At 48.8% G+C, this 14,038-nt stretch overlaps 1 protein-coding gene across 1 annotated transcript; it reads left to right on the top strand.

The window, feature by feature from the left end:
- Positions 1-7,235: 7,235 nt before the first annotated feature.
- Positions 7,236-13,684, top strand: LOC124039112 (probable cationic amino acid transporter). Its single transcript, XM_046354994.1, has 7 exons — positions 7,236-7,699; positions 9,835-10,071; positions 10,225-10,442; positions 10,594-10,740; positions 10,891-11,099; positions 11,204-12,018; positions 12,802-13,684. Exons 1-7 carry the CDS (start codon positions 7,405-7,407, stop codon positions 13,224-13,226), a joined length of 2,346 nt encoding a protein of 781 aa, XP_046210950.1. The 5' UTR covers positions 7,236-7,404; the 3' UTR covers positions 13,227-13,684.
- The last annotated feature ends 354 nt before the right edge of the window (positions 13,685-14,038 follow it).

The raw sequence follows: 14,038 nt of genomic DNA, 5'->3' as shown, positions 1-14,038 counted from the left end.
TGGTGTGTTCTGCCGGTTTATTTTGTGGGTGCATGACTTTCAATGAAGTATGAGTTTCAGTGCGGAATAATTGTCACAGAACTTCTCAATGACCATCACAGGTGTAATTCCCAGTATGACCACATGATGTCACCAGGGGCTGAGTGTACTGTGTCCTGTTGTAATTGTTAAACCGTGTGCAAATCAGCACGGCTACCAGCAATGCTGGCTAAACCGGAAGGTTTTTATTTTTAATATAAAATAAATAACCTCGACGACGCACTGCTCTTAGAATATGGAGTACGGGATTATCATCCTGTAACCAGAGCATGAACCCTACTCCTATATGATCTTTACTATACCCCACCTCCAGTGTAGATACCCCAGGTGGCAGGTAGCCTAGTGGTTAGAGCGTTGGGCCAGTAACCGAAAGGTTGCTGGATCGAATCCCCGAGCTGACGAGGTAAAAATCGCTGCCTTGAAAGCAGTTAAACCAATTTGTCCATAACTGACTTGCCAAGTTAAAAATAATGGTCTGCAGCCTGCAGTTCAATTCACTATAATCCAAACAAGTCTTTCTGACCAACTAACTGTTTATAAATGTAATGTTTTGGTAGCAGTAGTCTGGGCTGAGTCAGTGTTTTTACTCTGTTATTGTCTGCCTAGTTTTGAGTTTCCTTCATCTTATGTTATATAATCTTGGCTGATGTCAGAATGCTAGTGAATGTTTTATATTTCCAGGTTTTGTTTTCCCTTTCATCTGTGTGGGTGTCCTTCAGTACAAACCGTTCCTCAACGTAGCAAACGTTCAAACGAACTGAAAGCACCCCTGGTTTGTTAGGTGTGTCTTGTGTGTGTGGATGCATGGGTGTCTCTGGGTTTGTTCTCTCATCTGCAGTGGATAAAACACACCGCCGTAGGAATGACCAGTGCCCATTTCACCCTGAATGACCCTGCAACTGCACAGTAGTGTATGTTTTCCTGTCTTTGTCCATGTCTGTGTGTGTGCTTCTACTGACTCTGTGTCTGCCTTATATTGCAGGGAACTGTGTATGTTATTAGCCCTGAGACTGATTAGTCAGGCTGCAGATAGGTAACCTGACCTGTTCTGTCAGATGACAAGCAGATTACAGCAACGATACAATACTGGAGTAGCTATAAAACTGTCCTCAGACCATACATAGCCCTATCTCTGCTAACACCACATCCACTGCTCTCATGGGTCTTAGATCTATTGTCTCTACTAACACCACATCCACTGTTCTCAGGGGTCTTAGATCTATTGTCTCTGCTAACACCACATCCACTGTTCTCAGGGGTCTTAGATCTATTGTCTCTGCTAACACCACATCCACTGTTCTCAGGGGTCTTAGATCTATTGTCTCTGCTAACACCACATCCACTGTTCTCAGGGGTCTTAGATCTATTGTCTCTGCTAACACCACATCCACTGTTCTCAGGAGTCTTAGATCTATTGTCTCTGCTAACACCACATCCACTGTTCTCAGGGGTCTTAGATCTATTGTCTCTGCTAACACCACATCCACTGTTCTCAGGGGTCTTAGATCTATTGTCTCTGCTAACACCACATCCACTGTTCTCAGGGGTCTTAGATCTATTGTCTCTGCTAACACCACATCCACTGCTGGGATCCCCTTGTTCCAGGCCTGTGGGATCTAATATGAGAGGGCTGTTGATTAAATGAGGCCAGTAGAAATCACATTTCTTGGGGTATAGTGGTGTAGTTAACCATTGACTGACTGAGTCTCTCCTCCCTATAGATAACACACACCTGCCTCATTCCCAGGTTTCATACGGTACAGCTGGACACACACCACCTTGGTGATGAATAATAGACTTGACTCTGATCACATGGACTGGCTACTGAATAATTTAGCCCCTTCTCTCCCTTCGACCTCCTCTTTCACCTCCTCCCAGTCCGGCCTTAGCTGCTCTCTCTTTCTCTGCTGTAAACATGGAACCGAGGTAAAGCTTCTGTATCTGCTCATTCTCCTGGGGAAAGCACCAAACGGGTGAGTGTTTATTCTGTGTCCTGTATGTGCATTCGTGTACATATGTGTTGAAAGACTAGAGATGTGCTGTGTTATTCGCCTGTCTATTGTGGTCTCGCCTGTCCGTCAGGCACCTGTCCGTATGTCACCTGTCTGTCAGTCACCTGTCCGTATGTCACCTGTCTGTCAGTCACCTGTCTGTCAGTCACCTGTCTGTCAGTCACCTGTCTGTCAGTTACCTGTCCGTCAGTTACCTGTCCGTATGTCACCTGTCTGTCAGTCACCTGTCCGTCAGTCACCTGTCCGTATGTCACCTGTCTGTCAGTCACCTGTCTGTCAGTCACCTGTCTGTCAGTCACCTGTCTGTCAGTCACCTGTCTGTATGTCACCTGTCTGTCAGTTACCTGTCCGTCAGTCACCTGTCTGTATGTCACCTGTCTGTCAGTCACCTGTCTGTATGTCACCTGTCTGTCAGTTACCTGTCCGTCAGTCACCTGTCTGTATGTCACCTGTCTGTCAGTCACCTGTCTGTATGTCACCTGTCTGTATGTCACCTGTCTGTATGTCACCTGTCTGTATGTCACCTGTCTGTCAGTCACCTGTCCGTCAGTCACCTGTCTGTATGTCACCTGTCTGTATGTCACCTGTCTGTCAGTCACCTGTCCGTCAGTCACATGTCCATCAGTCACTTGTCTGTCAGTCACCTGTCTGTCAGTAACATGTCAGTATGTCACCTGTCCATCAGTCACCTGTGGGTTCTTTATCGTGAAGCTGCAGCCTACATATAGAAACCAGTTTTTTTATTCATATAATTATTCAAAATAATTTTATTTTGTTCCTCGGGGAAATGTATCTTGTTTAAAACAGTAACTTAATGTTACTGTCAGTTGTCTAGGTTATAGATGTACACAGAGTGTAGTTTGTTGTCTGTCGGCTGAAGTTGGTGTAGTTCTCCACTGTGATGTGGGATCAGGTGCTATCTGATGAATATTTTAGAGGGAGTCTCGCTCTAGTGAGAGAGGAGAAAAGGTGACGCCTTTATGTTCTAGTGTTACTTACAGGCGTACCTATAGGCATTTGTACCTATAGGCATTTGTACCTACAGGCATATATGTACCTACAGGCATATATGTACCTACAGGCATACGTACCTACAGGCAGACGTACCTACAGGTGTACCTACAGGCAGACGTACCTACAGGTGTACCTACAGGCATATGTACCTACAGGCATATTTGTATCTACAGGCAGACGTACCTACAGGCAGACGTACCTACAGGCATATATGTATCTACAGGCAGACGTACCTACAGGCAGACGTACCTACAGGCAGACGTATCTACAGGCAGACATATCTACAGGCAGACGTATCTACAGGCAGACGTATCTACAGGCAGACGTATCTACAGGCAGACGTACCTACAGGCAGACGTACCTACAGGCAGACGTACCTACAGGAAGACGTCCCTACAGGCAGACGTACCTACAGGCATATATGTATCTACAGGCAGACGTACCTACAGGCAGACGTACCTACAGGCATATATGTATCTACAGGCAGACGTACCTACAGGCAGACGTACCTACAGGCAGATGTATCTACAGGCAGACGTACCTACAGGCAGACGTATCTACAGGCAGACGTACCTACAGGCATATATGTACCTACAGGCAGACATATCTACAGGCAGACGTACCTACAGGCAGACGTAACTACAGGCAGACGTACCTACAAGCAGACGTACCTACAGGCAGACGTATCTACAGGCAGACGTATCTACAGGCAGACGTACCTACAGGCATATATGTACCTACAGGCAGACATATCTACAGGCAGACGTACCTACAGGCAGACGTAACTACAGGCAGACGTAACTACAGGCAGACGTACCTACAAGCAGACGTACCTACAGGCAGACGTATCTACAGGCAGACGTATCTACAGGCAGACGTACCTACAGGCATATACAGTGCCTTGCGAAAGTATTCGGCCCCCTTGAACTTTGTGACCTTTTGCCACATTATAGGCTTCAAACATAAAGATATAAAACTGTATTTTTTTGTGAAGAATCAACAACAAGAACATGAAGTGGAACGACATTTATTGGATATTTCAAACTTTTTTAACAAATCAAAAACTGAAAAATTGGGCGTGTATATACACACACTCTTATTCAAATGCACACATGTGCACATACACACAGATAAATAGTGCCACACATTTATATATTATATTTATTTAACCTTTATTTAACTAGGCAAGTCAGTTAAGAACAAATTCTTATCTTCGATGACGGCCTGCCCCGGAAAATCCCGGACGACGCTGGGACAATTGTGCTCCACCCTGTGGGACTCCCAATCACGGCCGGTGATTGTCTGATACAGCCTGGATACATGCCCTCAAACACATTCAGTTGGGCTGTTATGATTTTTGTCGTCCTTGATATCTGTAGTTTTTTGTTTTGTTGTTTTATGTTTTCCTTTGTCTTTATCTCTTTTCTCTTTTGTTCATTTTCTTGGTTATGGGGGGGGGCTATGGGGGGGTCTTGGAGGGCTGATGGCCTGGCGGTTGGGAGCTTGGGCCAGGGGCTAATCGATCGCTGGTCCGGGCCCCCATTTTTGACCTTGTGGTAGATCTGTCAACGTGCCCTTGAGCAGGGCGTTGACCCTGTTCTGTTAGATGACTAATGTGATGTCGTTGTCGAGTGGATTCACTGCAAGTAGATTTTATGTTTAATTATTCAATACATTTAAAAAATGTTTTTGAATAACTCACACACCATACAGCAAACCTAGACCAGGGCTTCCCAAACTCTTTCACTCGGGGGCCCCCTTCCAGCATGTGGGAACATCCTGCGCCCCCCCCCCCCTCTGCACACGTACCACATATATTTCTATGGGCACATGCACAGTTGCAAAGAAAATGTTGCAGTTTTAAAGCTAATTTTCTTCCTTCCTTCCTTCCTTCCTTCCTTCCTTCCTTCCTTCCTTCCTCCTCCTCTCTTCCTCAATTCCTCTCACCTCTCCTTCCACACTCACCCTTTCACTCCTTCCTTCCTCCTCTCCTCTCTTCCTCCACTCCTCTCACCCCACACTCACCCCTTCCTTTCCCCTTTCCTCACCTATCCTTTCTTTTCATCTTCCCTCTCTGCTCGTCATCCCCAACCTTTTCCCATTTCGTATTCCTCATCTACCAGTCACATTCTCTCCTCTACTCCCCCTCTTGCACCTGGCCCAGGCTTACCTACAAGCATACGTACCTACAGGCTTACTTACCTACAGGCTTACATACCTACAGGCGTACATACCTACAGGCGTACGTACCTACAGGCTTACTTACCTACAGGCTTACATACCTACAGGCGTACTTACCTACAGGCATACGTACCTACAGGCGTATGTACCTACAGGCTTACTTACCTACAGGCGTACCTACAGTACAGGCGTACGTACCTACAGGCGTACGTACCTACAGGCGTACGTACCTACAGGCGTACGTACCTACAGGCGTACATACCTACAGGCGCACATACCTACAGGCGCACGTACCTACAGGCGTACGTACCTACAGGCGTACGTACCTACAGGCGTACGTACCTACAGGCGTACGTACCTACAGGCGTACGTACCTACAGGCGTACATACCTACAGGCTTACCTACAGGCATACGTACCTACATTCTTACCTACAGGCGTACCTACAGTATTACCTACAGGCATATGTACCTACAGGCTTACCTACAGGCGTAACTACAGTATTACCTACAGGCGTACATACCTACAGGCGTACGTACCTACAGGCGTACATACCTACAGGCGTACATACCTACAGGCTTACCTACAGGCTTACTTAGCTACAGGCGTATGTACCTACAGGCTTAACTACAGGCTTACTTACCTACAGGCGTACCTACAGTACAGGCGTACATACCTACAGGCGTACGTACCTACAGGCGTACATACCTACAGGCGTACGTACCTACAGGCGTACATACCTACAAGCGTACATACCTACAGGCGTACATACCTACAGGCGTACGTACCTACAGGCGTACGTACCTACAGGCGTACATACCTACAGGCGTACATACCTACAGGCATACGCACCTACATTCTTACCTACAGGCGTACCTACAGTATTACCTACAGGCATATGTACCTACAGGCTTACCTACAGGCGTAACTACAGTATTACCTACAGGCGTACATACCTACAGGCGTACGTACCTACAGGCGTACATACCTACAGGCGTACATACCTACAGGCGTACATACCTACAGGCTTACCTACAGGCTTACTTAGCTACAGGCGTATGTACCTACAGGCTTAACTACAGGCTTACTTACCTACAGGCGTACCTACAGTACAGGCGTACATACCTACAGGCGTACGTACCTACAGGCGTACATACCTACAGGCGTACGTACCTACAGGCGTACATACCTACAAGCGTACATACCTACAGGCGTACATACCTACAGGCGTACGTACCTACAGGCGTACGTACCTACAGGCGTACGTACCTACAGGCGTACGTACCTACAGGCGTACATACCTACAGGCGTACATACCTACAGGCGTACATACCTACAGGCTTACCTACAGGCATACGCACCTACATTCTTACCTACAGGCGTACCTACAGTATTACCTACAGGCATATGTACCTACAGGCTTACCTACAGGCGTAACTACAGTATTACCTACAGGCGTACATACCTACAGGCGTACGTACCTACCGGCGTACATACCTACAGGCGTACATACTTACAGGCTTACCTACAGTATTACCTACAGGCATACGTACCTACAGGTGTACCTACAGGCGTACATACCTACAGGCTTACCTACAGGCATACGTACCTACATTCTTACCTACAGGCGTACCTACAGTATTACCTACAGGAATACGTACCTACAGGCTTACCTACAGGCGTAACTACAGTATTACCTACAGGCATACGTACCTACATTCTTACTTACAGGCTTACCTACAGTATTAACTACAGGCATACGTACCTACAGGCATACGTACCTACAGGCTTACCTACAGGCATACGTACCTACATTCTTACTTACACACTTACCTACAGTATTAACTACAGGCATACGTACCTAGAGGCATACGTACCTACAGGTTTACTTACAGGCTTAATGCTATCACCTGTGTTCAGCACTCACTGTCTGCTTGTCAATCTGTCTAACATTTACAACAACACATCATTTTTCTGTCTTTACAGACCTCAGAGCAAACTCCAACTCCAGAACAGTGTGGAATGAAGCTGGCATGGACACTCTCTGACACAGCGACAGACAGAGAGAGAGACAGAGAGAGAGAGACAAATGAGAGGGAAATAGTGACAAAGGAATAGATTGGAGGAAACACACACACACCCATCCCGTTCCCACCGCTATGGCAGAATGGCTGAGGCGTGTGTCCTGGGGAGATGCATGGTACAGCCTGTACTCCCGCCTGCTCAGGACCAAACCTGTGGGTAGGATGGGTCAGGGGTCAGAGGTCAGCGACGATATCACAGAAGTAGGGGGGCTGGCTAGGGTCCTGACGACAGCTGACCTGGTGTCGCTAGGGGTGGGGAGCTGCGTTGGCACAGGGATGTACGTGGTTGCCGGGCTGGTTGCTAAGGAGATGGCCGGGCCAGGAGTGATCCTGTCCTTCTTCATCGCTGCTGTTGCTTCTATACTGTCAGGTCAGAGACACGCACATATACACACACGCACATACAGTGGGGCAAAAAAGTATTTAGTCAGCCACCAATTGTGCATGTTCTCCCACTTAAAAGGATGAGAGAGGCCTGTAATTTTCATCATAGGTACACATCAACTATGACAGACAAAATGAGAAAAAAAAATCCAGAAAATCGCATTGTAGGATTTTTAATGAATTTATTTGCAAATTATGGTGGAAAATAAGTATTTGGTCAATAACAAAAGTTTATCTCAATACTTTGTTATATACCCTTTGTTTTCAGTAAGTCTTTCACAAGGTTTTCACACACTGTTGCTGGTATTTTGGCCCATTCCTCCATGCAGATCTCCTCTAGAGCAGTGATGTTTTGGGGCTGTTGCTGGGCAACACAGACTTTCAACTCCCTCCAAAGATTTTCTATGGGGTTGAGATCTAGAGACTGGCTAGGCCACTCCAGGACCTTGAAATGCTTCTTACGAAGCCACTCCTTCGTTGCCCGGGCGGTGTGTTTGGGATCATTGTCATGCTGAAAGACCCAGCCACATTTCATCTTCAATGCCCTTGCTGATGGAAGGAGGTTTTCACTCAAAATCTCATGATACATGGCCCCATTCATTCTTTCCTTTACACGGATCAGTCGTCCTGGTCCCCATGCTTCACAGTAGGTATGGTGTTCTTTGGATGCAACTCAGCATTCTTTGACCTCCAAACATGACGAGTTGAGTTTTTACCAAAAAGTTATATTTTGGTTTCATCTGACCATATGACATTCTCCCAGTCTTCTTCTGAATCATTCAAATGCTCTCTAGCAAATTTCAGACAGGCCTGGACATGTACTGGCTTAAGCAGGGGGACACGTCTGGCACTGCAGGATTTGAGTCCCTGGCGGCGTAGTGTGTTACTGATGGTAGGCTTTGTTACTTTGGTCCCAGCTCTCTGCAGGTCATTCACTAGGTCCCCCCCGTGTGGTTCTGGGATTTTTGCTCACCGTTCTTGTGATCATTTTGACCCCACGGGGTGAGATCTTGCGTGGTGCCCCAGATCGAGGGAGATTATCAGTGGTCTTGTATGTCTTCCATTTCCTAATAATTGCTCCCACAGTTGATTTCTTCAAACCAAGCTGCTTACCTATTGCAGATTCAGTCTTCCCAGCCTGGTGCAGGTCTACAATTTGTTTCTGGTGTCCTTTGACAGCTCTTTGGTCTTGGCCATAGTGGAGTTTGGAGTGTGACTGTTTGAGGTTGTGGACAGGTGTCTTTTATACTGATAACAAGTTCAAACAGGTGCCATTAATACAGGTAATGAGTGGAGGACATAGGAGCCTCTTAAAGAAGAAGTTACAGGTCTGTGAGAGCCAGAAATCTTGCTTGTTTGTAGGTGACCAAATACTTATTTTCCACCATAATTTGCAAATAAATTCATTAAAGATCCTACACTGTGGGCCTCCCGGGTCGCGCAGTGGTGAAGGGCGCTGTACTGCAGCGCCAGCTGTGCCACCAGAGACTCTGGGTTCGCGCCCAGGCTTTGTCGCAACCGGCTGTGACCGCGAGGTCCGTGGGGCAACACACAATTGGCCCAGCGTCGTCCGGGTTAGGGAGGGCTTGGCCGGTAGGGATATCCTTGACTCATCGTGCACCAGCGACTCCTGTGGCGGGCTGGGCGCAGTGCGTGCTAACCAAGGTAGCCAGGTGCACGGTGTTTCCTCTGACACATTGGTGCGGCTGGCTTCTGGGTTGGATGTGCTGTGTTAAGAAGCAGTGCGGCTTGGTTGGGTTGTGTATCGGAGGATGCATTATTTTCAACCTTCGTCTCTCCTGAGCACGTACGGGAGTTGTAGCGATGAGACAAGATAGTAGCTACTAAAACAACTGGATACAACGAAATTGGGGAGAAATAGGGGTAAAATAAAATATATATTTTAAAAATCCTACAATGTAATTTTCTGGATTTTTTCCCCCCATTTTGTCTGTCGTAGTTGAAGTGTACCTATGATGAAAATTACAGGCCTCTCATCTTTTTAAGTGGGAGAACTTGCACAATTCGTAGCTGACTAAATACTGTTTTGCCCCACTGTATATGTGTTTGTAGTAGTTTGATGTGTGTTTAACCTGGGTCAATTGTGTGTCTCTCTTCCAGGTGTATGTTATGCAGAGTTTGGCGTGCGTGTCCCTAAGACAACTGGGTCAGCCTACACCTACAGCTATGTCACAGTGGGGGAGTGTACAGCCTTTTTCATTGGCTGGAATCTGATCCTGGAGTACCTAATTGGTACTGCAGCCGGGGCGTCGGCTCTCAGCAGCATGTTTGACTCGCTGGCCAATCACAGCATCTCGAGCTACATGATAACACACCTGGGGACACTCAGAGGCCTGGGTGAGTGAGTGAGTGAGTGAGTGACTGTGTGTGTGTGTGTGTGTGTGTGTGTGTGTGTGTGTGTGTGTGTGTGTGTGTGTGTGTGTGTTGTGTGTTGTGTGTTGTGTGTTTGTGTGTGTGTTTGTGTGCCTATAATCTCCCCTCCCCCTGCAGGTAAAGGGGAGGAGTCGTACCCTGACGTCCTGGCCATGGCCATATCGCTGGTTGTCACGGTAATTGTGTCATTAGGGGTTCGTAACTCGGTAGGGTTGAACAACGTTCTGAATATGGTCAACCTGGTGGTGTGGTGCTTCCTGATCATCTCTGGACTCTTCTTTCTCTCCGCTGACAACTGGGAGGCGGGAAACTTCCTGCCCTACGGATGGTCCGGGGTAAGAGATACACTCAGCTAAACCAAGTCAAACACGAATACGCAGGCACACACACACAACAGCATTCACTGAGGCACACACACACAACAGCATTCACTGAGGCACACACACACAAACACATTAACCTCTCTCTGATGTGTGTGTGTACCAGGTGATGAAGGGAGCGGCCACTTGTTTCTATGCCTTCATAGGGTTTGACATCATCGCTACGACAGGAGAAGAAGCCAAGAGTCCCAACACCTCTATACCCTATGCTATTACTGCTAGTCTGATAACCTGCCTGACTGCATACGTCTCTGTGAGTACAGGCACATCTCCATCCTCTCTGCTGTTACTGCTAGTCTGATAACCTGCCTGACTGCATACGTCTCTGTGAGTACAGGCACATCTCCATCCTGTCTGCTGTTACTGCCTTCATTATATTACGTGTGTGTGTGTCCCTCCCTAGGTGTCTGTGGTCCTGACTCTGATGGTTCCTTATGACCTGATCGATGGTTCAGCTCCACTGATGGAGATGTTTGCAGTGCATGGGTTCCTGCCAGGGAAATACATAGTGGCTGTAGGGTCTATAGCTGGCCTCACTGTCAGTCTAATGGGCTCCCTGTTCCCCATGCCCAGGGTCATATACGCTATGGCTAGAGACGGACTGCTCTTCAGGTGAACAGCACATGCACACAGGCATGGACACACAGACTAATGTTATGAAGATGAATGTCCACTAAATGGTAGTAATGTGTGTTTATTCCTGTGTGTGTGTGCAGGTTCCTGGCCAACGTCTCCCCGTACACTCACACTCCAGCAGTAGCGTGTCTGGTGTCTGGCTGTCTGGCTGCTCTCATGTCTCTCCTTGTCTCCCTGCAAGATCTCATAGAGATGATGTCTATAGGAACGCTACTGGCTTACACCTTGGTCAGTGTGTGTGTCCTGCTGTTGCGCTACCAGCCCGACACAGACACACACAACTTCCTGCCTGGGGAGGAAGAGGAGGGGCCTAGGCAGAAAGAGGGCGTGATGGCGGAATGCGATGACGGAACTCTGCCCACCAACGATGACCAGATGTTGATTGGCGGAGCAGACTCATCGACCTTTGACCCTGACAGCTCCGGCTACCAATCGAGCGGTGTTGCAGGTGAACCTGGCGACTCTGGCAGCTTCCACACCGGCCCCTCCTCGCTGTTGAAGAGGGTTCTAGGTAGTCGTTACTCCACCCTACGTGTTCGCCTGGGGATCCCTGACGCCTCGGCCCGTCCCACCCCGTCCTCCGGTCGCATGGTGACACGCTGCACCCTCCTCCTCTTCCTCCTCTCCTTCCTCCTCTGGGCTACTGTCATCTTCGGCGTGGAGCAAGGGACCGGAGCGGGCTCGGCCGTTTCAGGTATCGTAGCGACACTATTGGCGGGCAAAATAGCAACCATACTGGTGGTGATCGTGCGCCAGCCTGAGAGTGGGCGGATCCTGCCCTACATGGCGCCGTGCGTGCCGTTTGTCCCCGCAGTGGCCATCTTGGTAAACTCCTACCTGATGCTGAAACTGTCGCCGCTCACCTGGGCACGCTTCGCTGTCTGGTGCACTCTGGGTTAGTTACACTGTCTCTAGTCACTTCCTTCATGTGGAGAAGAGAGCCTCCTCTCTCCCCCCTCTCCTCTCTCCCTCTACCCTCCTCTCTACCCACCTCTCTCCCCGCTCTCCTCTCTCCCCCTCTCTCTACCCTCTCCCCCTCTCTCCCTCTACCCTCCCCTCTCCCCCTCTCATCTCTCTCCCTCCCCCTCTCTCCCTCTACCCTCCTCTCTCCCCCTCTCATATCTCCCCCTCCTCTCTCCCTCTACCCTCCTCTCTCCCCCTCTCCCTCTACCCTCCTCTTACCCCCTCTCCTCTCTCCCTCTACCCTACTCTTACCCCCTCTCTCCCTCTACCCTCCTTTCTCCCCCTCTCCCCCTCTACCCTCCTCTTACTCCCCTCTCCCCCTCCTCTCTCCCTCTACACTCCTCTTACCCCCTCTCCACCTCCTCTCTCCCCCTACCCTCCTCTTACCCCCCCTCCTCTCCCCCTCCTCTCTCCCTCTACCCTCCTCTTACCCCTCTCTCTCCCCCTCTCCCCCTCCTCTCTCCCCCTCTCTCCCACTACCCTCCTCTTACCTCCCTCTCCCCCTCCTCTCTCCCTCTACCCTCCTCTTACCACCCTCTGCCCCTCTCCCCCTCCTCTCTCCCCCTCTTCTCTCCCCTCCACTCTCCCTCTACCCTCCTGTATCTCCTTATCTTTCCATCCATCTGCTCCTCTCTTTCCTTCCTCTATCCTCTTTCTAGGTGTACTGATCTACGGTTGCTATGGGATGTGATATTATTATGGCCTGTCTCTCTAGGTATACTGATCTATGGTTGCTATGGGATATGGAACAGCTCTTTGGAGATCAGCACCAGAGAGGAACAGGCTCACGCCAGCACCTACCAGCGCTATGATGACCACCTTGACGACACCTTCTCCCCTGACAATGACCTTGACCCCCAGGACAACCAGGAAGAGGGGCGCTACCAGGGCTGGTCAGCGGAGAAGGGCTACCACTACCAACAGCAAAACCAGGATCGGAACCAGGATCCGGAGGGTGACCAGTACCAAAACCACTATCAAGATGGCAATCAAGATGGCAACCAGTACCAGGATGGCTCCCAGTACCAGAACCAGTCAGGTTATCAGTCCGGCCCTCAGGGCTCCTCTATGGGATCCAGGGGAAGAACCAATCAGGGCTACACAGATCCACAGGAACCCGGGGGCTCCTCTTGTGATTGACAGCTGCAGTGGAACACACCTACTTCCTGTTTCACTGGGCACTAGAGGAGAGGAAGGGCAGAGGGCTCCTGAATCCCTCATGAAGCCCCACACCATAGGCACTTGAGTAGACTGAGAGGACAGGAGAAGTGAGCTATATGGCAACCATTCCACCTGGTCTAACACTGCATTATAAACATACATACAACATGCTGTGTTTCAAATCTATCTATCCGAGAGTGAATCAATTATCCAGGAGCAAACATGCTCTTATACTACCTATTAGTCTGACTCCACTGCTGTGACATTGTACATGGGTGAGTTGGTTGGAAAACATTTAAGATTATTTTGTTTTAAGAGTGTGATCATTCAAAAAAGAAAGTATTTATTGTTGAATCAGAGTGTGTAAATGTGTGCAGAAAGACGGATCTGTGTTTTGCTGTTGTCTGATAAACTGTCAATAAAACAAATACATCTGAGAGAACATTTACATTGAAGTCATTTAGCAGACGCTCTTATCCAGAGCGACTTACAAATTGGTGCGTTCACCTTATGACATCCAGTGGAGCAGCCACTTTACAATAGTGTATCTAAATCTTTTAGGGGGGGGGGGGGGTGAGAAGGATTACTTTATCCTATCCTAGGTATTCCTTAAAGAGGTGGGGTTTCAGGTGTCTCCGGAAGGTGGTGATTGACTCCGCTGTCCTGGCGTCGTGAGGGAGTTTGTTCCACCATTGGGGGGGCCAGAGCAGCGAACAGTTTTGACTGGGCTGAGCGGGAACTGTACTTCCTCAGTGGTAGGGAGGCGAGCAGGCCAGAGGTGGATGAACGCA

The sequence above is a fragment of the Oncorhynchus gorbuscha genome, linkage group LG07, assembly GCF_021184085.1.
Source record: "Oncorhynchus gorbuscha isolate QuinsamMale2020 ecotype Even-year linkage group LG07, OgorEven_v1.0, whole genome shotgun sequence".
Classification (NCBI taxonomy): Eukaryota; Metazoa; Chordata; class Actinopteri; order Salmoniformes; family Salmonidae; genus Oncorhynchus; species Oncorhynchus gorbuscha.
Note: the sequence above shows the minus strand (reverse complement) of the source record. Positions and strands in the feature narration are given on the sequence as shown.